Source organism: Arachis stenosperma, chromosome 6 (genome assembly GCF_014773155.1).
Source record: "Arachis stenosperma cultivar V10309 chromosome 6, arast.V10309.gnm1.PFL2, whole genome shotgun sequence".
Classification (NCBI taxonomy): Eukaryota; Viridiplantae; Streptophyta; class Magnoliopsida; order Fabales; family Fabaceae; genus Arachis; species Arachis stenosperma.
The window spans coordinates 24,594,862-24,618,872 of record NC_080382.1 but is presented as its reverse complement, the minus strand read 5'-3'; the positions used below and the strand labels follow the sequence as shown (position 1 = coordinate 24,618,872).

Below are 24,011 nucleotides of genomic sequence, written 5' to 3'. Positions count from 1 at the left end.
GATCTCAACTAGCGCTACAGGCTCACATGTATATATTTAATATAAGGTTTAGAGTCTCTAGGAAAAGCCGTGTAGTAGCGGTTGACGGCTAACATTGGTCATGACGTAGTAGAATTTGGATCGTTACGATATGTCATTATGGAAAGAGGCCATTTCAATACTTTTCATCTTGTTTAGCTTCATTAAATTGAAAGCATCATTGATTTGTTATTTCTTTATGCATTTGTATGAACAAGTAAAATTTATACTTTTTTATTGTACTCATAATTATATTTTTGTCATAGGAATTTGATCAAGAGAATGAGATTCTATCACTAAAAGAGTTAGGAAGTGGGTCTTCTGGAGCGAGCAATAGGGAAGCATACTTTTGCATGAGATATTTTATGTATTAAGGATCATATGTTAAGACGTATTATTGAAAAATGTTATCTTTGATACTTTATTTTTGGATTATGACTTTTGATTTTCGGTGACTATGTTTGAATTAAAAATCATGTTATGATGTTTGATTTATGGCTATGTCTTTTGGTTATTACGAGATTTTAAAGTTTGAGTTTCGAAAATGACACATCAAATAGGTAGTTTCAATCTCATTTAAAAAGCATAAAGTTGTCATCATAATTAGGTAAAAATGGCAGTTAAAAAATATCATTTTAAACGAAAATGATGCCATTATATCCTGATAAAAATGGCAGATAGAAACTGCCATTTTAAACGAAATGATACCATTATACCCTGGTAAAAACAGTAGTTAGAAACTGCCATTTTAAACGAAAAGATGCCATTATATCCCGGTAAAAATAGCAGTTAAAAACCGACATTTTAAACCAAAATGTTGCCATTATACCATGGTAAAAATGGCGGTTACAACTGTCATTTTAAACAAAAATGATGCCATTATACTCTGGTAAAAACGACGGTTATAACTGCTATTTTAATCAGTTAAAAACCACCATTTTATTTAGAAATGATGGCGGTTCAAACTACCGTTTCAACCTATTCAAAAACTGCTATTTTAACCTTGGTAATTATGACAGTTTTTTAAAAACTACCGTAATAACCTGAATGGCGCCCAGAATAACGATGTTTCTTAAAGGCGCCATTTTTTAATAATAATGCCGGTTTAAACTGCCGTAATTTCTAAAAAAAACGGCCATTGTACCCTTTTTTTTTGTAGTGTATGTTATTAGTCTTAAGGTGATGTTGTTATTAGTGTTATTGTTGGTACTACTATTGTTGTTGTCGTTGGTGTTACTATTATTATTTGTCTGTTATTGATTTGCTGTTATTATTATTGTTCTTGTTATTGTTGTTATTAGTGATGTTAGTTGGTACTATTATTGTTGTTGTTATTATTCTGTCGTTGCTAGCTCTAGCTCTACTTGTGTTATCGCTAAAAAATTTATAGTAGTTAAAAATTGAGACGACAACAACAATAACAATAGAGTTATTTAAAAAAATATATTAAATTAAAAAATATAAAAAAAATAATTTTGTTAGGAAGTTAATAATTAAACTTAGCTATATGATTAATTTAATGTATATAATATATTATCTTTTTTTCTTAAAATATATTAGAGTATGTTATTCTCAAATTAGTGTGAGAGTAACAAATTCGCTCCCGTGTTAGTATATAAAAAGAAAAAGTTTGGGAGCTAATATTGTATAAATAACATTGTAATCAATATTTAATATAAGGGAAAAAAATTAAAATTCTTAAAAATAATAACATATGAAACTCAACTAGAAAAAAAAAATTCGAAATTCAAACCTAACAGAAACTTATTTTTAGTGAGTTTTTATAATGAATTTGTTCAACAACTTACTATCATTTTAGTTGAAATTGGCTGATATAGTATTATTTTCTAACATTACTTATATAAAAGTTACTAATTATTTATTAAATTAATTAGAGTAATGGTTGTTCCAAAGTAAACTAGAGTAATGATAAATAATATCAATAAAGCAAGGGTATAATCTTGAAGTTATTGTTTGTAAAAGTTGTGAATTTTTTTCTAATAAATGTTTTCAAAATTTAAAATTATTTAATTGATAACTTTATCACGTAGTATAAATTGCACAACTTTACTATAGATAGGATAAGTTTTCCTAATGATGGTGTATTATGTTTTAACATATGACGGTCTATATTACAATACTTAACTACTTGACTAGTAAGATTTTTTAAAACGCATATAACTGTCTCTGTTACACTTGGTGTCTAACGATTTATCTTTTAAACTTTACTTTTTATTTATTTATTTTGCTATTTTGAGATAACCAATGTGTACAAGACAACTGTGTAACTATAAGACAGCTATACGCCTAACTTCCTTTTCAATGTGTAGAGCAATATTTTACCTTGTGAAAATTATCTCTGTTTTTCAACCAAAAAAACAAAACCACCAAAACAAAACAAAATATCCCTTCCCTTAAAATAGGAGAATATATGTGGGAATTGAAAACTTGAATAAGGGAAATGCTACTTTAAATGGAGACGTATTGAAATACAACGTTAATACTTCATTTCTGTTTGGCCAAAATAGAGAGATTCTAAAGGGGAAACGAATTGAATACTTGAAGAAGAAAACTATGGGAGATTTCTTGCCACCTGCATGTTTTAACATGTTTGTATCCGATGAACATCGAATGTGGCAAACAAGTAATATCCTAGAAACAGAGCTTCCTATGCTTGCATTTCAAATTTTCTTCACTGTATTAGTGGGTCGTCTTCTCTTCAATGCATTCAGACCTCTCCATCAACCTCGCATCATTTCATTTGTCTTTGTAAGTTTATGTACGAGTATCTGCTAGTTTTAATTTTTCATAAATTAGATATTAACAATTTAATGTTTAATCAATGAAATTATGCATATTTTTCAACAATTTATTTAATAACTACACATTTGAAATTTTTCTTCGGATACAGGATATTTTAATATGAAAATGTTCGGTAACCAAATAAAATTAATCAAAAAAGCCATAACTTACCTTATTTAACATTCATTAATTATTATGATAATTAATGTTAAATAAGATAAATTCTGATCTTCCTAACCGATTCTAATAATAGTTTTCGGTTTTGAAATTTATGACAGGTTGGTTTCTTACTGACTCCACCACTATTGGGGAACATTCCAGAAGTATTCGGCTTCATTTATCCTGTAAACGGAATACTCAATGTTGAAGTTGCTTCACATTTTGGCCTCATTTACTACGCTTTCCTCAATGGCCTGGAAATGAACCTAGACACAATTCTAAAATCCAAGAAAGAAGCTACAAGCATTGCAGCCATGGGAATCATCTTTCCCATTCTAACAGGACCAGGATTATATGCTCTGCATCGAAAATTCTATATCAATAATACGTTCAAGCTTGAACAAGTTTCAAGTCATGCGTATTTAATTTGGACTTTAGTTCTCACAGTTACAGGTTTTCCAAACCTAGTTGAAATCCTTTCTGAGCTCAAGCTTCATTACACCAGCCTAGGCAAAGTTGCATTAACCGCCGGCATGATTAGTGATACTTACAACTGGATTCTCTTCACATTATTGGTGCCATTTTCAATTGATAGCTCCAATGCAATTTATTCAGTGCTATGCACAGTTTTGTTCCTTACTGTGTGCATCTTTTTGGTCCGCCCTTTACTTAAAAAGATTATTGAACGCAAGACAGAAAATGATGAATGGGATGAGTACCAACTCCTTTTTGTGGTGATGGGAGCTTTTGCATGTTCATATGTTACAGACATTCTTGGAACACATGCCATTGTTGGTGCTTTTGTGTACGGACTAATTTTGCCTCACGGGAAATTTGCTGACTTGGTTATGTCGGTTTCTGATGACTTTGGTGGAGGGTTTCTGGCGCCACTTTACTTTTCAGGCAATGGAATGAGACTTATAATAAAATCCGTTTTTTCTCATGCAAATTGGCCATTGACCTTGCTGGTTCTAATCTTACTGTGTGTCACAAAGATATTGGGAACTTTATTTGCCACCTCCTTATCTGGTAAGTCTGCTAGAGATGGTTTTGCCATAGGATTGCTTCTCAACACCAAAGGAGCTTTAGCGCTCATAATGCTAAGCATTGTTTGGGATAAGATGGTAATTTTCTTATTCTCGAATCACACTATTTACTCTTTTTAGTAGACAATCAATTTAGCTTTTGAAAAACTATAATATTATCAATTTGCTACCTAATCCATAGAAGTCTAACCAATAACAAATTAACAAGTGTTTTTTAAATTGCACTCGATACAAAATTAATAATTATTAATTGTAGTTATTTAAAATTAGCTAGTTAAGAATTGTTTATCCATATTTTTTTAATATTGATATTTTAATATTTAAAAAAAATATACGTGTCTCTCTTTAAAGATAAATAACAGTTAATAAATTATCTTCAAAGTTTAAGTAGAAATACGAGCATTATGATTGATTATTTATTAAATATTGTTAGTTTTTAGAGGATGAAGAATATATTTTTTTCGTTTGAGAAATAAATTGTCAATTTTATAATTTTTTAAAATAATTGTTATGATGCCTAAAAAATAATATCTAATTTGTTAAAAAATATTAAAAATTAATATTTAATTTAAAAAGTATAAAAATAAATTTTTAAATATTTAAAATTTATCATAAAAAATAAATTAAGCAAAAATTAGTGATCAAATAATAAGAAACATAAAATTTACTGTTTTAAAGGGTAATGTAGCTGTTTACTTTCTTTTTTATGCGTACAATAGAAATTTATTTAATTGATTGTTGAAATTTGTGGGCGTAGATCTTTTTTGCACCAACATATGCTGTCCTCACTGCTGCCGTTCTTCTGATGACCATGGTAGTTTCACCAATGATTAACTTCATGTTCAAGCCAAGAAAGCGATTTGAACAGAACAAGCTAAGGACCATACAAAAGCTAAGAGCGAATGCAGAGCTCCGAATTTTGGCATGTGTCCACAATAATCACCATGCTACGAGCATGATCAACATCCTTGAACTATTCAATGCTACTAGACTTTCCCCAATACATGTCTTCGGCTTGTACCTTGTCGAAATTACACAACGTGCTGCCGCACTTGTTGTTGCTCATATGGAGCCAAGTACCCAGCTTGGAGTGCAAAGTAATCTCACCCAGTCTCAAGTTGAGTCAGAAAACATTGCTTTTACCTTCAAGGCCCTTGGAAATAACGGAGATGGAAATGGAAATGACGCTTTTAGAGTCGAGACCACGAGCGTGGTCTCGTCCTATGAAACCATTCATCAGGATATATACATCTCTGCAAGAGAAAGAGGCACGAGCTTGATTCTTCTTCCCTTCCACCAGCAATTAAGTTCAGATGGTAACTTACTAGAAACAACCAATGTCGTATACAGAGATATAAACAAGAATGTAATGCAAGACGCGCCTTGTTCTGTGGGAATATTCATAGACCGTGGTCTTGTAACTTTCTCTCAAACATGTCTTCATATTCTTATGATCTTTGTTGGAGGCCCGGATGACCGTGAAGCGTTAGCAATTGCGTGGAAGATGGCAGGGCATCCGAGGGTTCAACTATCAATGGTTCGACTCTGTTTGTTAGATGAAGCTGCTGCTGCTGCAGAAGAAGCATCTCATCATTCTGAAGAAGCAGAGGGGATATTGTCCAATGCGATGGATAACGATAAGCAGAAGGAGTTGGATGATGAATATATAAGTAAATTTAGATACACTGCGGTGAATAATGAGGATTATATATCTTATTCAGAGGCTGATATTCGTGCAGGTGAAGATATCCCTAGAGTGTTGAAAGCACTTGACCAAAGAGGGTGTGATTTATACGTAGTTGGACAAGGAAATTGCAGGAACTCCATACTCTTCTCAAACTTACTAGAATGGTGTGATTGTTTGGAATTAGGTGTTATTGGGGATATTTTAGCTTCAAATATTTTTGGTACAAACTCATCTATTTTAGTTGTTCAACAGTATGGTTTTGGAGGGATGAAACTCGAGAGGAAACAAGACCATATGGCTAATAATAGTCGCTTTGGATCGCTAATTGTGAAGGCAGAATAAGAGTACATTCGGATTGACCTTTTTTTTTTTTTCCAAAATAGTACTTTAAAATTTAAAGTTTTAGCCTTTTAGGTATGGTTATAAAAATTAAACCAAACCGGGTTAGAATCTAATTCACCGATTTAGGATAAGACCCAATTCATCGGTTTAGGATTTAAAATTTAATCTTTGGTCCGTCCAGTCCGAAGCCAGTGCTTGTAATTTTGGAATTTTTCCAAAATGTGTGAGTGAGTTCAAACCCTTCACCAAGCTATGTAGTGCTTCTTTATTATATATGCTAATTAGTAATTATAGTAAAAAGCTTCCAGAGCCTTGTCATTTACAAGCGTGCCTGCTTTCCAACTGGCCCAGGTTATATCACTCTTTAATTTTTATTATTATGTATGCTAATATCATATATCACATAAATCCTCTATTAAATAGTTTATATTTATTTTATTTATTTTGGTTTTAATTTAAATTTACTTATTCTTAAGTTAACTAGATTTTTAGTTAACTATAAATTTTATTAAATATTTATAAATTAAAAATACAAACAAAAAATCTTTTATTAATGAGAACTTATTTTTTCTTTATATGATTATATAATATCTATTAATATTATTTTTCAATAAATATTTGTAGTATATTATTAATATAATAAGTATAAATTAATTAATAAATTATTAAAATCTGAAAATAATTATTTTAATATAAAAACAAAATTAAAAATACCTATGAAGTTATAATAGAGAATAATAAAATTTTATATAATTATTTGATTATATTGATCAACCAGTTTAATTAATAATCCAACGCTTGAATTAATAATCCAGTGATTCAGTATTCTAAAATTTAATTTTAATAACTATGCTTTTAGGTGATTGAATTGGGTATTCTATAACGAAAAATTACTTGTCATTAAAAACAGAAGGAATGTTTAATAAATTAAAATTATTTTTTAAATTTTAAAGTTCGATTTTGACTCATTTTTCATGTATAATTTATATTTTAATATATATTTTATATAAAAATATTTGCTATGGTGCCTAATTGCCAAAAAGATTAAATAGTTAATATTTAATATAAAAGTATAAATATTTAAAATTTACTATCAAATGTGAGTTGAGCAAATAGAAAAAAATTATGTAATCCAGTATCATAGTTAATTGATATGTTATTTTTATATGGATTTTAATTTTTTTATTTTAAATAAAAAATTTGACCTCAGATTTGAAGTGAAATAAATTTTTTTATTGTAAAATAAATCGGAGAGTCCAATTAGTATGTTTAAAAAATTTTTAACATTAAAATATAAATCTAAGAATCAGATTTATATATTTAAAAAACTTTTAAATAAAAAAATCTCACTCTCAAATTTGTATATTTAAAAAAAATTAAAAATTACAAATCTAAATCTAATTCTCAAATTTATAGTATCTACGAAAAAAAAGATTTATAGAATTTTCATATTATTAGAAAATACTATTAGAACTACAATACTAAAATTAAAAAGCAACATATAGTAGTATGGTTAAAAATTAATTAACAAAATATTAAATTATTTTATCAGTTCTTATAATTTTATCAAGTTTTTTATTAAAGTTTTATAATTTTAAAACTTTTAGCTAAATTCTTATACAGTTTTAAATTTTGTAATTAAATATTTGTCAAATTAAAAATATTAGAATAAAATTTGATAAAATTATAAAAGTTGACAGATTAATTTAACTTTAAGAAAATTAATTAATGCGATTGATTTTTTAATAAAAAGGAGGTAACATTCATGCAATTTTGTCTAAGAAATGATAATCACCAAAGACGACCGCCACTAAGACAAATATCTCCATATTTTTGAGATGTTTGTTCTTTTATGTCATGTTGGATTTTTTATTTAAATGATTTAAAATTTTATTTATTAAAATATGTAATATAGAAAAAATTTACGGTTTTATATACATATTATACATTTTGAGTACAAAGGAAAATAACTAAACACAGAGTTTGGGTACTGTATATCCGAAATATATTATATGTTTTTTTTTTTTAAAATAACACGGTTATATAGTGTAAAATTATATAATGTAAAATAAAGAATAATTTTGTCCAGAATGTTCGAGACATGTGTAAAATTATATAGTATCTTTTTATTTTAGCATAAAAAAAAAAGTTAAAAACCATCAGAATTATCAATAGAATCAACCAAAAAATTCGACGATAATATTATTATCATAAAAAATAATATGATGATATAAACAACCAAAAAATTCGACGATAATATTATTATCATAAAAAATAATTTAATGATATAAACATTGTTGGTAATATTTTACTATTAGATTTTGTCTTTTCGACGCTAATTACTGTTAAAAAAATTTAAAATAAACGTTGTGAAATGACCAATTTTTAAGTTACACAGAGCTAATAATTATATTTCACACTATGATTACTTTTAGAAATTTTTATTGATAATTTTAACGGTTGTATTTTTTTAGAATTTAAAATTAAAAAATAAAATAAATAGTATCAAATATATTCGACAAAAAAATTGATGATATTATTTTTTGAATTAAAATTAAATTTTATTTAATCTTTTTTATCATAATTATAAGATGTTTAAAATTAAATAAAAATTAATGAAAACTGAATATGTTTAAAATAAAAAACTATAGTGTAATAAAGTAATCTCGTCAAAAGAAAACTATATACTAATCAAAACACTAGACTTTATGGTCCTTGTAGTCGTCGTCCTCCTCCTTCTTCGAAAGGTCTCGCTACTGGTCCCACCGCAACGAAGCTATTGTGTGTGATGGTGTTTAGGCTCGTGTACGTGCAAATGAGGATGTGTTGCCTCTAGCATTCGTGCCCACTGCACGCATCTGCTCATAGTAGATGATCATGTGTCATCGCTTACGCTAGATGTGCTGCAGCTCCTCTAAGAGCTTCTACCGCAAGGAATCTGATTCCAGATCCCGAGCATCCTTTGCTGCCATGTATGCAAGAACTCGTCGTACCTCTGCTCAGTCAAATGGAGCTGTTGACCCTGATCCTACAAGCTTTGAGTCAGGTTTTGGACCTGCTCACACAAATCCACTACGCCCTGTGGATATGCAGGGTTGGTGGCCGAGGAAACCATGAAGGTGGACGTGCGTAGGTTGCTGGTGAAGAACGACTAGACTCTGAATATGTGGTTTTTCTGCTGCTTGGATGTGGTCTAGTGGCACACCGCATTAAGATCCACCACTGATCCGCTCGATGGGTTGTCGTCGTTTACCGCCTGCTGAGAATGCTGTGTTGCAACCTTCAATTTCTGGGTGTATAAATTCTATTACATTCAATGTTAATGTCAATATAAGAAGTGATATGATAATGTGTTGTTAAATTTTATAAGAAGTCGATAACTCCAAAAAACTCCACAGACTGCTGATCGGCAATCCTCTCCCTATTCTCCTTGAGGGTGTGGGTTTGCTTGAAGACCTCTAGCATCGAAACAGGATGATTCAGGGTCTTTACTTGCACATATTGAAAAAGCATATTACAAAAGTTGACATCAACTAATTAAAGTAACAATGATAAAATAAGCTAACCATATGTAAAGAAGTTATGTCATTGATGCGTGAGCATCTTATACCCTTTTTTTTCTAGCATTTTCTAGTTGTTTTTAGTTAGACTTTATTTAGTTTTACTTAATTTTAGTTCAAAAATCTCTTTTGGAAACTACTTTGAGTTGTTTTGGTGTTTTTATGATTTTAGGTGAATTTCGAAGCAATTTGGCGAAGTTTGGAGCAAAAAGAAAGAAAGCATGCAGCACCCTCCCTAGGCGCTAAATGCTAACAGAGGACCACAGCCAGCACGCCATTACCCCCCTTAGGGCGTTTCACACCAGCAGCCAGTTCGAACCACACTCAGTTGGCCTTCTCAAATGGATTTAGCACTTCTTAATTTTATTTTATTTTCTTTTTGTAATTTTTATTTACAAACAATATCTTTTAGGTTTAGAATTTATTATTTCATTTTTATTTTCATTTGAAATTAGGTTAGTATTTAAAGAAAAAGATCACTTAGGTCTATGATCTTCCTTCCGCATGTTTTTAGAACCGTAGTTTCTCCATGAGCAACGAAACCTCCTAGTTAAGGTTAGGAGCTATGTTTATTTCTATGGATTAGAACTACTATTCTTCTATTTTAATTAATGTTTTGATTCAATTCTAAGGATTATTTTCATTTTTAATCCTATGAACTGGGTGGAACGAGAGTATGACCCTTTTCTACATGAGTTTTGTGATTCTCGAGAGAGTTATCTCGCTTGATCTATAGCTTGAAAACAAATTCCTCTTAAATCGATAATTGCATAAACTAATTTGGATATGTGACATATAATCTTGTTAGTCTCGGGTAATTAGGATTTTCGTGGCGCTAAACTAGTTTTCTGAACTTCACCCTCTAATCGGAATCAAGTAATCATGAGAGTGGCGATTGATAAAGGTTAGAGGAAGCTAAATCACTAAGAGATTAGAGTTTAGACATTTAAAGTTTTCCATAGAATGAATCATTCATTGTTAAAATAGTTGGTAAGAAATTTTAATCCAGAAAGATAAATATCTCTGAAGCCTTAACTGTCTTCTCATATTGTTTTCACACTAATTCTTATTTGCTTTCTTTAATTGCTTATTTATTGTTCTATGTGATTTCAACTCACTAAACCCCTTTTTTGATTCACTTGACTAAGTCCAATCAGACAACCATTGCTTGCTTAGTCCGACAATCCTCGTGGGATCGACCCTCACTCACCTGAGGTATTACTTGGATGACCTGGTGCACATGCCAGTTAAGTTGTGGAAAATTCAAATTCCTACACCAGCCATCGCCTATCTTCGTAATTGTGGCCAAAACTCCTATTTACCTTGACGCTCTGGCCAATGCCCTGTTGGTCCTATTTGTGGCCTGACAATGTTTGAAGTCCTCATCTATCACACATACAGAAACTTCTTAATGTTGGGTCGAAGCCACATTGTCAAGTGGTCCCTTATCACCTGCACGTCTTCTAACTTTTGTTAAAGATGCTTTGCCATGCAGTGGTGGAATATCTTCTTAATCACCTGATTGTGGGCCTCATCCCACGTAAATTTTTCCTGTACAATCAAATAATAGATGGTTAAAAACTAAGATAAAAGTAATTAAAACCATATTTGAAAAGTAATAACGTTGAATAACTTATTGCCCACTTGTCAAACACTTACCAAACTATCTCTCTCTGACCGCAGCAGAAACCTTCTTGTAAGTGGGCTAGGGCTGGTTGTACAACAATTTGATAATATTTACACACTCTTGTATACAAGCGTTATTATTCAATGCAAATCAATGATTGGATAATTTACACTTATTAAAAAATATGCATTAAAGAGAAATCAAATGTAAATAGAATATATGAATTAAAGAAAAGGTCGTGTTTACCCGGTCATGCTAGAAGGCCAAATCATTATCTTAGTAATCTGTGATGCTGTGGGATTCGCCTGGGATCCATGGGAGAAAGTTGGCACTATTGTGGGATCGGCCACAGGAGGTGGAGGCAGTGGAGGATTCCACTATGGCTGACGAGTGCTAAGTACTGGCTTAAAAATTTCACAAGTTAAAAAGCTCACGTTAGTCATAGCTCTAAATCAGAATTCAACACTCTCAAAGTTTAGTTTAAAATGTCACAATTCAAAATAATAACTGAAAATTTAATCCCAAAGTGTTCTCACTTGGAATCATAATCGAGTGCATAATCATTGGCTATGGAAAAATCGGGGTATTAGTGGCAATTGACAGAAATTTGAATAGCTGGAAATAAAAAAAGCAAGTATTGAGTAAATGTCAAGAGAATTTAAAGTAAGATCAAGTAAGACAATTAACTAGTGAAGGAAAGTAAATTCAAATGCTAAAAAGATCTTAGCAAGGGTTGAGGGTTAAGGATCATTATCCTTGTCACTAGCCACAACATGATAACTACAAAGAGAAAACTCAATTCATCAACCTCTAAAGAGTGTTAGTACCCCTTACTTCCTCTTTCATTAATGTATAGCATGAGGACATCCGTTTGTCTAAGTGTAGGAGAGTTAATAAATTCATATTTATGATGATTTTTAGATTGAAAAGAGTGGTATTTATCAACTTAACTTGCACATATTCCTTGAAATGCATGCTTTTGTAAAATTTCTCCTAATTGTGCTTAATTGATTGAAACATGCTTTTTAGACCTTTAAAAATAATTAATTTTACTTTTATTCTATTCGATTTTTTGATATGTTTCTTTAAGTTGTTTAAGGTTTAGAAAGTAAGGATGGCTTGAAAAAAAGAAAGAAAAGCATGTGGAAGTGGAGATTTCACAAAGAAACGAAGGAGGAAGGGATATGATTCAGATTGGTGCGCATGCACCCACCTGTATGCACGCACATATGGAGATCTTTGCTTTAGTCTGCGCACACTCACTTGTACGCACGTACAAGTCTGGCCGCGTGCTTCATTAAAAATGGCACGTGACTCACGATTTGGGGCCATTTTGGCCTATTTCAGACTATTTGGGAGGCCATATTTGAAGCAATTTATGAAGGGGACTAACATACATATTCACATACACTCATTTTTTTCTTATTTTTTAGGTTTTAGGACTCCTTAAATTCTAGAGAGAAAATTTCCAACTTATCTCTAGAATTCAAGGATTTTAGGTTTTAGTTTATTTTATTGTAGTTGTTAGTTTATAATTACTTGTTTTGCTACTCTAGTGTCTTAGAATTTTTTATTACTTCTATTTTGTTATTTTTAGTTTATAACTCTTTTCGAATTTATGTTTTTCATGAATGAAGTTGTTGTTTTATGCTTTATGGTTGCTTACTTGAGTAAACGTTATTGCATTCTTGAATTGAGTAATTATAGCTTTTATTATTCTTGTAATATATGATTCTTTATTTTTATACACACTAAGTGTTTGATAAAATATTTATATTAGTGATATAGTAGATTTTATATTTTTGGCTTGGGGTTGAGAAATTGGGTGACCTTGAGTTATTAATGTCTAAGTTGATTGATAATTTAAAGATGTTAATTAATCTTGTTTCTACTAACGCTAATCTTTTACTAATTCAATACAGTAAGTCGGTTAAAACTTGTATATTAGGAATTTTCAAGAACACATAAGAGCATATAGGGCCAAAAGCAATATAGCAATCAATTCAATCCCATTAATCAATTTGAGTTCTAAAAGAACAAACAAACTCGCAAGATAAGATTTTCATGAGAAGGGAGAACTTAGATTGAGCAATCGAACCCTCACCGAATGTGTTTACTCTCTTATCACTCTAGTGTTTAGGGTTCAATCTCTTAATTCTCTTCTAACCTTGCTTTTCAAGACGTGTTCTCCTTCTAACAATTAACAAATATTCAATGCATACATACAAATAGCAAGAGTACTTTAGAGGGTTGTAATAGGGCTAGGGACAAGGTGAGGATGTATTTAGTTAGGTAGACTAAAAATTTAAACTTTTGATTAGCCTAAACTTCTACTTAACCTACAACATCCTATTTAACTCTAATGCAAAATCCTACCACTTATTATATTTTGTCTTTTACTTTTCATGCACACCCATGTATTCTAATTAATTCACATCATATACGCACTTATTACTCTTAAGAATGTCATATTAAACAATATTTATTACTTTAAATTTTTTCATATACAATTTTTTTTTCGAATAAATGCATATACTTTCACAATACAATGCATGTATGTGCTTACTCAATTTCCAAAATTTTCAATCAAAACATCTTTTCTCTCCACCAATATTTTTCTTTTCTCCCATATTTGAATGATGGAACATCCACTAGTCTAAGCTAATCAAAGATAAAATTAGGAACATTCATGGTTTTTTGCTTCGGGGAGTATTATGCTAATATTTAAGAATAAAGGGGAATACATTAGGCTCAAAAATGGTTAACAATGATAGATTGATAAGGTAAGACTCTTTGGACAAGTGAGTTCATATGAACAATGGACTCAATCATATAAATGCATGCATATACAAAATATTGGACATCAAGAATCAAACAAGTCAAAGATTGCAATTATAAATAGAACAACACACACAAGAATAAAATAGTAGTTTAAAGTATGCAACCACACATTTTAGGCTCAAATCTCATTAGGTTATGTGTTCTAGCTCTAATCAATGTTCCATAATCCTTGTTCAAGCAAGTTCAATAAAAAGTTCCAACTCAAGTTAATGGGAAGCCCTAAAAAAAGATTTTTTTTTGAAATCTTATTATTCTAACCAAGTATCCTAGAGAGTTAAACTTTTTTTTGTTATTTTGATGAATAAATAAAATTCTGAGTTTCTTCTCTATTCTCTACTATTCTCGATTTAACACAATCACATAGGAAAAAACCTAGGTCCTATTATCCACAATCATCCAAACACAATAAAAGATAAAAATAAAAAATATATGTACCAACCATATTATCAAAACTAAATTAAATCCCTAAATTATATACAACCCAAAGCAAAATGCAAAATAAACTAAAAGAAAACTTCAGGTAACAAAATTGTTAACGTAAAACTTAAAAGATAATTTAATAACAAAAAATGAAAGGTGAAAGTATTTGCAAAAAAATCTTTACAACCAAAAGTCGCTCTAATCCTCCCCCACACTTGAATTTCGCATAGTCCACTGTGTGCTTGCTACAAAATGGGGTCGGAAGCTTCACCAACAACTATTCATCACGAGCATCCGTCGCATCTGTATCCATGGCCTGACTGTCATCCTCGGTGTCCTCTTCAACAGCTCTAGCGAGTCATTAGGGGCAGGTCCAGATCTCCACCTTCAAGCTTCGCCGCAATCTACTGAAATCGCCACGAATTGTGGCGCTCATTTTGTCAAACCTCCTGAAGCAGCTCCTGAACCATGTAGTATAATGGCTGGACAGGAGGTGCTGCTACTAGTGGTGGTATAGATGAAGAAGTCTCACCGACATTCTTCCTTTTCAAATCTTGTGGTTCTGACATTACCCGTTTGCCATGCAGAATAAATTTCTTTCTGTCCAGGACACGAACCATGACATCATTTTGCCTCCTAAACTCTCCGATTACATTTTCTAGGTTCATGATGAAGGATGAGAAGGAAAGATTATATTTCTGTAGCTAATTTACCTTCCACATGGACTCCTGCAGCAGTCGTAGAATGTAGACTTTCGTCCCCTCTAAGATCACCTCCAACCGAATATGTGTCCCATGGGTGCTTGGCAATATATAGTTACACACTATCTGTTGTCACACCCATTCTTCAAGGATCAAATTTCTCTTTGCTATGTTTGCTGGTACAGGTGTGTTCCCAGCATTTAGAACCCATTGTTCAACCGTTTAGCAATCCTCTTCTACACCCTACCTAGTTAGATACTTTCTTGTCTGTAATCTGTTAGTATCTTCTGGTAGGCATCTTGATTTGGCAGAAAATGTGGAATGTCCAAGAAAGCTTCAATTGCCCTCGAGAAGATATCCAATTGCTTCTCCCTAAGGAATACTATCTCTAGGGTGTTGTGGTTAAAGTTTCGATAAAATTCTCGAACTATAGACTCGTTAACCTCCACCGAGTTGCTATCCAGAAACTTTCACCGATAAAAGGCAATTCAATTATGCACGAAGAATGACAAGTGCTCTAGAATGTTCAACTTCCTCTCGCTATGCATGAATTTTGATAGGAGCCACTCATAGAAGTCTTCTACCTTCTAGTTGCAGAAGGTGGTCGGATCGCTACTCGGGTGAACACTAGAAGTTAAATGGCCAGTGACTACGGGTGCGGATGAAGAAACAATGGACTCTTTCCCTTTGCGACTCATCCTAAACATGCAAAAGATAATATGTGAAAACACAAACACAAATTAAGCAGGCAAAATGAGTAAATTCTAAGACAAGAAAATTATAATTGAAAAGGAGAGCATAACCTGATAACAAATTTACTCCTTAATTATTTCTAAACAGCAAATATCTTAGAATAAAGCGATTTCAACCATAATGTGTCTTAGTGAATCTAAATCAAATACAAAGTGTGGAAAACACTTCAATTAAGCAGGCCACACTTAAGGTAAAAATCAACTCAAAGGGAAGTGAAGATATAATACACTAAAGTGAGGTGAATTGTATAATGTTGTGACATGAAAGAAAAAAATGTGTGTATTTTAAGTATGCCGCAGTTTAGAATACACACATTGGTCACTTAAAAGCATTATGCCACAAACAACCAATCAAGTATTCAATTCCCTCGTATTAGCGTGCCTAAGATGTTTTAAAGAGAACTTGAAAGTTAAAGCAAATAAACAAGCCAAAAGAGCACAAAAACAGTTGGCCACTAAAAGAATTGATGCAATTGTGATGAATTATGCAAAAAAAGAATTTTAGAGTGTGTTGTTGTAATAGAAATTCAAAATCTCAATGAAACCAACATGGTATTTATACACAACATACATACTCAAAACTCAATTAACAAATAATTTTTAGCATATTAAAATCCAATATCACAATGAGACTTAATGAATTAGGCCAAGAAAAATCAAACTTTCTAAATCACATGGTAGTTACTACATGCAATTTAAAATGAACAATATGCAATTTAGAACAAACAAGCATTCTAATAACACCAATTCACACAAAATTAGCAGCAATATCCATCAATTCAGTCAATTTTCAACACTTGCAGTAATATATCACAAACTAATAATCTTAAAAATAATCTATCTTAACCACCTAAATCCACTAAAATAAAAAAATTTAAACGAACTAAATTAAATTAACTAACTAACAAACTAACACAAAAGAAGTAAAAAGCATTGAACATTACCTAGGTCGAAGAAGTAAGAACTAAAAATGCAGAGAAGGAAAGGACGTTGCACGAGTACTATGATGTTGCCGAAGCCAGAGGCAAAAGACGAGTGATTATCAGAGCAAGAAGGTTTACTGAAAAAGGAGAAAACAGGGGTGCCCTGTTTCAATGCTTGAGAGAGAGGGAGGTTGGGGGTTGAGGGGCATAAGGGGAGAAAGACGAAGAAGATAGCCACGACGGCGTTGGGTGGTCGGCAGCGAGAAGAGAATGGGGGGAAGAAAGAGAGAGCGCGCTTCGCGGTGATGGTGAGAAGAGAAAAAGAAGAAAATAAGAAGAAGGGTAGTGGTCGGTGGTTCGCACAGCAACAATGGTGTAATGGTGATGGAGGTGAGATGATGAAGCTCAACGATGATGTGGGCTAAATAGAAGGAAGAAGAAGTTGAAAGAGAAAAAAAGGTGAGAAAAAAAGAGGAAGAGCTCACCGGCGGTGATGATGGAGGGAAAAGGTGGAAGATGGTGGTGGTGGTGAGAGGAGAGGGGCGAGGAAGTGGCACGGCTAAAAGGGAAAAGTGAGCTGCGCGAGAGAGAGAAGGAAGAGAGAAGAAAAAAGAGGCTAGAATTTCTTTCAAACCCACGAAGGACGTGCAGCTGGTGAGCACGCACAACTCAAGAGGTTCAACACTTGTGGTGCATGCACACACAGTGATGCGCATGCACAAGAAGCTTTTTTTTCTAGGGAGGGGTGCGTACGCACAAGGGATTGTGCATGCATGACTCAGGAGCCCTGTAAACATGTATGCGCACGCACATGAAACCTATTTTTGAGCATATTAGAACTCTAAAGTCACCAAATATGACATCCAACATGATTTTTAACCTCCAAAAACTATTTTTATCATTTAAATATAAAATTGCGACTAAAAATCTATCAAACTAAGCTAACCAAAAAGAAATTTAATCACAAAAGTTGCTAAAAATAAGTGGAGTTAGAAAAGTTTTACCATGGTGGGGTGTCTCCCACCTAATATGTTTGTTTATTATCTTTAAGTTAAACGGCTGGTGAGGATCTTGTCATGACGGTTTATGCTTGAGTTCATCCTTGAATTCCCACCAACATTTTGACTTCATATATTCTTCGAGATCCCAAATTACTAGCAACAAGCCTCTAATGATTTCAAGAAAAGAAAAGAGTCCCCCAGGACCCCAAATTTTTTATGTCTAGCCGCTTTCTTATTAATCTTCACACTTCTATTTAAGTGACAAAAATTTCAAATTCTCTTTTAAACTCCAAGTCCTCATTCGAAATCAAACAAATTGAGCCTTGCACCACCTTTGGACTCCAAGTGTTGATATTCTACCTTTAGTGAACCTTGATTCATATTGCCACCTGACATCCAATTTCTTATCACTTAGCACTCCAAGAAGAGTTCTAAGTTGATCATTTGTTTCTAAGAAAGTATGTTGATGTGGACAAAGAAAATTAAAGAATGAGATTTTTACCCACTCAAATTGTGTTAGATGGTGACTTAGCAAGGGATATTCCTAAAGGATTTGGCAATGTCATTCCCGCTCCATTTGACTCTTCTGTGATAACCTCCACCTCTTGATTGTCGACTTTTTCCACATCATCTTCATTGGTCAAATTGTATTTTGAAGGTTGTCTACATTTCTCTTCAACATCATTTTCATACCCAATGGAAGAAGGTTTAAAAAGATCATCGAGGTCATTGGTTGATACAAAAGTATCCTTAATGATGGAATTCATCTTTTGCTTAATTCCTAGCTTTTCAACTACTCCTTCCGATTCAATGCACTCAACATCCTCCACTTGTTTCACCCTACTCTTCGGCTCCTCATATTTCACTTTAGATTTCAAACTTTCTTCTATACCACTCTCTTTGGCTGACTCTATTTTTGCGCATTCGTCTAATGGTAGTACAAGAAAAGAGAGTGTAGGTAGGCTTGTAGAAATTTAGTCCATCAATTCATTGATTTGGTTTAGTTTCTCATATTTTCCTTTGATGAAGATTGAAGCTCTTTTTATTCTTGGATCAATGGTTGAAAATATTTTTCTATGAAGGGTTGTGAGGGAAAAAAAAGGTTGGTCATGTTGAAGAAAGTCATGGTGTATAAGAAGTAGTGTCTTAAGAGGACTATAAGAGTAAGAATTTTGGAATAACTATAGTTCAAAGGGTGGTTGTTCATAAGGCTCATAAGGGTGGTGGTGGTAAGGTGGATATCTATTTGGATACCATGGAAGTAATTGATGGTGGTGGAATGTGGTTTGAGAGTATTGCGATTGAGGATAATGTTGAGGTTGAAAATCATATGAATATGATGGTTGAGGTTCATAATTATAGCAAGGACCACCATAGTCATTGGGTTGATATGCACCATAGCATGAATTGTGATCATGGTAGTGTGAAAGAGGTTGATGCCATGAAACTTGATCTTGAATGTAAGTCTCTCCTGTCATTTGGTTATTGATTCCTTGGTGACAATCATCATTAAATTACAATTTCCTATAATATTTTCACAACCATACAACTAAAAATAACAAGGATTAGAATTCATAGGAAAAGAGCAAATAGAAACAAAAGATATCAAGGAGAAAAACAAATCAAACACCTAACTACTAGCAAAGACAAGAAAACAAGAAAAAAGCAAGCTATTCATGCTATTCACATATTAATAATAGCCAATAACAAGCATAAATTGTAATTTTCCAACAATGGCATAAAAATTTTGACGCGTGCTAAACACCGATTTAGAAAATTCACAAGTTAAAAAATTCAAGTTCGTTCGAGCTCTATATCAGAATTTAACACTCTCAAAGTTTAGTTTAAAATGTCACAATTCAAAATAATAATTGGGAGTTCAATCCAGGATCGTTCTTCTTTTGAATCACAATCGAGTGCATAATCAATGGCTATGGAAAAATCAGGGTATTGATGGCAATTGACGGAAATTTAAATAGCTAGAAATAAAAAAAGCAAGCAATGAGTAAATGTCAAGAGAATTTAAAGTAAGAGCATTTAAGACAATTAACTATTAAAAGAAAGTAAATTCAAATGCTAAAAAGATCTTGGCAAGGGTTGAGGGTTAAGGATCACTATTCTTGTCACTAACCACAACATGATAATTATAAAGAGCAAACCCAATTTGTTAACCTCTATAAATTGAGAAAAGTCAATTAGGCTTAATTAATCCTAATCTATAAGTCTTAACCAACTTACTAATTGAATTAGTAAAAGATTAGCGTTAGTAGAAACAAGATTAATTAACATCTCTAAATTATCAATCAACTTAGATATTATTAACTCAAGGTCACCCAATTTCTTAACCCCAAACCAAGAATGTAAAATCTATTCTATCAGTAATGTAAATATTTTATCAAACACTTAGTGTGCGTAAAAATAAAGCATCATAAATTGTAAGAATAATAAAAACTATAACTACTCAATTTAAGAATGCAATAATATTTACTCAAGTAAGCAACCATAAAGCAAAAAATATCAAATTTATTCATTAAAAACATAAATTCAACAAGAGTTCATAAACTAAAAGTAACAAAATAGAAGAAGTAACAAGAAATTCTAAGATACTAGAGTAGCAAAACAAGAAATTATAAACTAAGAACTACAATTAAAAAAGCTAAAACCTAAAATTCTTGAATGATAAAGAGAAGTTGGAGCTTCTCTTTACAATTCAAGGTCCTAAAACCTAAAAAAAAGAAAAAATTGAGTGTATGTAAATGTGTATGTTAGTCCCTTTCATGCATTGATTCAAATATGGCTCCAAGGGGTCTGAAATGGGCCAAAATGACTCCTAAATTGCGAGTACGTGCCAATTTTAATGATGCATGTGACCAGACTTGTGCGTTCGCACAGGTGGGTGCACGTGCACCGGTCTGAATCCCTTCCTCCTTTGTTTCTTTGCGAAATTTCCACTTTCGTATGCTTTTCTTCCATTTTTTCGATCCATCCTTGCTTCTTAAATCTAAAGAACTTAAACAAATATATCAAGGTATCGAATGGAACAAAAGTGAAATTAATTTAACAATTTTTAAAGGTCTAAAAAATATGTTTCAATCAATTAAGCACAATTAAGTGAAAATTCACAAAAGCATGCATTTACAAGAAATATGTGTAAGTTAAGTTGGTAAATCACACTTTTTTAATCAAAAAATCACATAAAATATGAATTTATCAATGACTCAGATGGAGATGGAGCAGCAACTGCAGAATCCCTATAATTCGGGGTCGGGACCATATGAAAGGCTGTTCCACTAGAGCATGTGCCTGTAAACATAATTAAACAATTCTCAGTTTTCATTGTTTAAACAATTGCAGGTATCAAACAACCAACACATGTTTTTAAATTCTTTGAAAATTTTGGCATATTTTCGGCTTTAATTAGCGACTTCCACCAAATATAATTTTCAACTTTTACAAACTAAATATAATTTTAAAAAATTATAACAAAATGTCAGCAAAATTTTTCTGTAGTTTAAAGAACTCCACCACAAAAATTTTTCAGTTTTCATAACTTAAACAGTTGCAATCATATATTAAAGCAAAGAAACATTCAACCAAACATAAAATCCTAGCCCTTCTAATGCGCATTTCCTTATTACTTTGCAATTTTTTAACAAATAAGAGTTTCGAGAGGGCACCACTAGACAATCTTCTCCGACTTTCGTCCTAAAACTCTATCCTAAAAAAGGTAAATCTAACAAAAAAACTTTAACAATTTAACTTGTTTAGAGACGACAAATCAATCTTGGTTCTGCATGAACAATCCACGTGTATAACTAGCACGAATAACTCATGATAATGATGAGCGGATAATTTGTACGCTTTTTGGCATTGTTTTTAGTATATTTTTAGTATGATTTAGTTAGTTTTTAGTATATTTTTATTAGTTTTTAGTTAAAATTCACTTTTCTGGACTTTACTATGAGTTTGTGTGTTTTTCTGTGATTTCAGGTATTTTCTGGCTGAAATTGAGGGATCTGAGCAAAAATCTGATCCAGAGACTCAAAAGGACTGCAGATGCTGTTGGATTCTGACCTCCCTGCACTCAAAGTGGATTTTCTAGAGCTACAGAAGCCCAATTGGCGCGCTCTTAACGGCGTTGGAAAGTAGACATCCTGGGCTTTCCAGCAATATATGATAGTCCATACTTTGCTCAAGATTTGATGGCCCAAACCGGCGTCCAAAGTCACCTCAAGAAATTCCAGCGTTAAACGCCGGAACTGGCACCTAAATGGGAGTTAAACGCCCAAACTGGCATAAAAGCTGGCGTTTAACTCCAAGAAGAGTCTCTACACGAAAAATGCTTCATTGCTCAGCCCAAGCACACACCAAGTGGGCCCGGAAGTGGATTTTTATGTCTTTTACTCACCTTTGTACACCTTAGGCTACTAGTTTTCTATAAGTAGGACCTTTTACTATTGTATTAGACATCTGGGGATTATTTTAGATCCTTTGATCATTGGGAGGCTGGCCTCACGGCCATGCCTAGACCTTGTTCTTATGTATTTTCAACGGTGGAGTTTCTACACACCATAGATTAAGGTGTGGAGCTCTGCTGTACCTCGAGTATTAATGCAATTACTATTGTTCTTCTATTCAATTCCGCTTGTTCTTGTTCCAAGATATCACCTGTTCTTCAACTTGATGAATGTGATGATCCGTGACACTCATCATCATTCTCACTCATGAACAAAGTGACTGACAACCACTCTTGTTCTACAAGCACACGAGGCTTAGTGAATATCTCTTGGATTTCTGATACACGATGCATGGTTGATCGCCTGACAAACGAGTGCTCGCCTGACAAACGAGCCAGCCATTCCGTGAGATCAGAGTCTTCGTGGTATAGGCGAGAACTGATGGCGGCATTCAAGAGAATCCGGAAGGTCTAACCTTGTCTGTGGTATTCTGAGTAGGATTCAATGATTGAATGACTGTGACGTGCTTCAAACTCCTAGCAGGCGGGGCGTTAGTGACAGACGCAAAAGGATCGATGGATTTTATTCCGGCCTGACCGAGAACCGACAGCTGATTAGCCATATGCTGTGACAGAGCATGGGAACATTTTCACTGAGAGGATGGGAGGTAGCCACTGACAACGGTGAAACCCTACATGAGCTTGCCATGGAAAGGAGTAAGAAGGATTGGATGAAGACTGTAGGAAAGCAGAGAGACGGAAGGGAAGGCATCTTCATACACTTATCTGAAGCTCTCACCAATGATATACATAAGTATCTCTATCTTTATTTTTATGCCTTATTCGTTTATCACTATACCCAATTGAGTCTGCCTGACTGAGATTTACAAGGTGACCATAGCTTGCTTCATACCAACAATCTCCGTGGGATCGACCCTTACTCGCGTAAGGTATTACTTGGACGACCCAGTGCAGTTGCTGGTTAGTTGTGCGAAGTTGTGTTTATGCCATGGTATTGAGCACCAAGTCTTTGGAGCCATTACTAGGGATTATTTCGTGTATTAAAAAGTAGTGATCACAATTTCGTGCACCAGATAACTTCATACAAAGATAAAAAAAAATCTTAAAACAAAGACAAAATTAATAAAAGTTAAAACTTAATATACAAAATTAATAATCAAAACTAATGAAATTCTTGAAAATAAATGGTAAACCGATAAATCTACATAATTAACTACTTAATGTTAATTGAAAATTCTAATTAACATAACTTTATCGTAAACTAAATTCAACTTTATTTAATGAAAATCAATAAAAAAACTAATTTATCTACACAATTATCTTAGTTGACAAATTTAGAGTGCCTAACCCTATTTAATTTCTAATTAGACTAAAATAATATAACAAATAACTCAATGTAACATAATCACGCATTTAATAAAAAATTGAATACAAAATTTAATAAAAATTTTAATAAAATTCTAAATTTTAATGAAAATTAAAAAATAATTTTTCTACATAATTATATTAATTGAAAAATTTAGAGTGTCTAACCCTATTTAATTTTTAATTAGACTAAAATAATATAATAAGCACACAATAAAATATTTAATAAAACTCTATTAAAAAAATTTAAAGAAAACTAATTTATTAACTTAACTTAAAATTTACCTAAT

The 24,011-nt window shown here is 32.4% G+C and overlaps 1 protein-coding gene across 1 annotated transcript; it reads left to right on the top strand.

The window, feature by feature from the left end:
• The first annotated feature begins 2,592 nt into the window (after positions 1 to 2,592).
• LOC130933917 (cation/H(+) antiporter 15-like) lies at positions 2,593 to 6,054 on the top strand. The gene is made up of 3 exons (XM_057863518.1): positions 2,593 to 2,787; positions 3,099 to 4,103; positions 4,783 to 6,054. The coding sequence occupies exons 1-3, from the start codon at positions 2,593 to 2,595 to the stop codon at positions 6,052 to 6,054; spliced, it is 2,472 nt and encodes an 823-aa protein (XP_057719501.1).
• Positions 6,055 to 24,011: the final 17,957 nt, after the last annotated feature.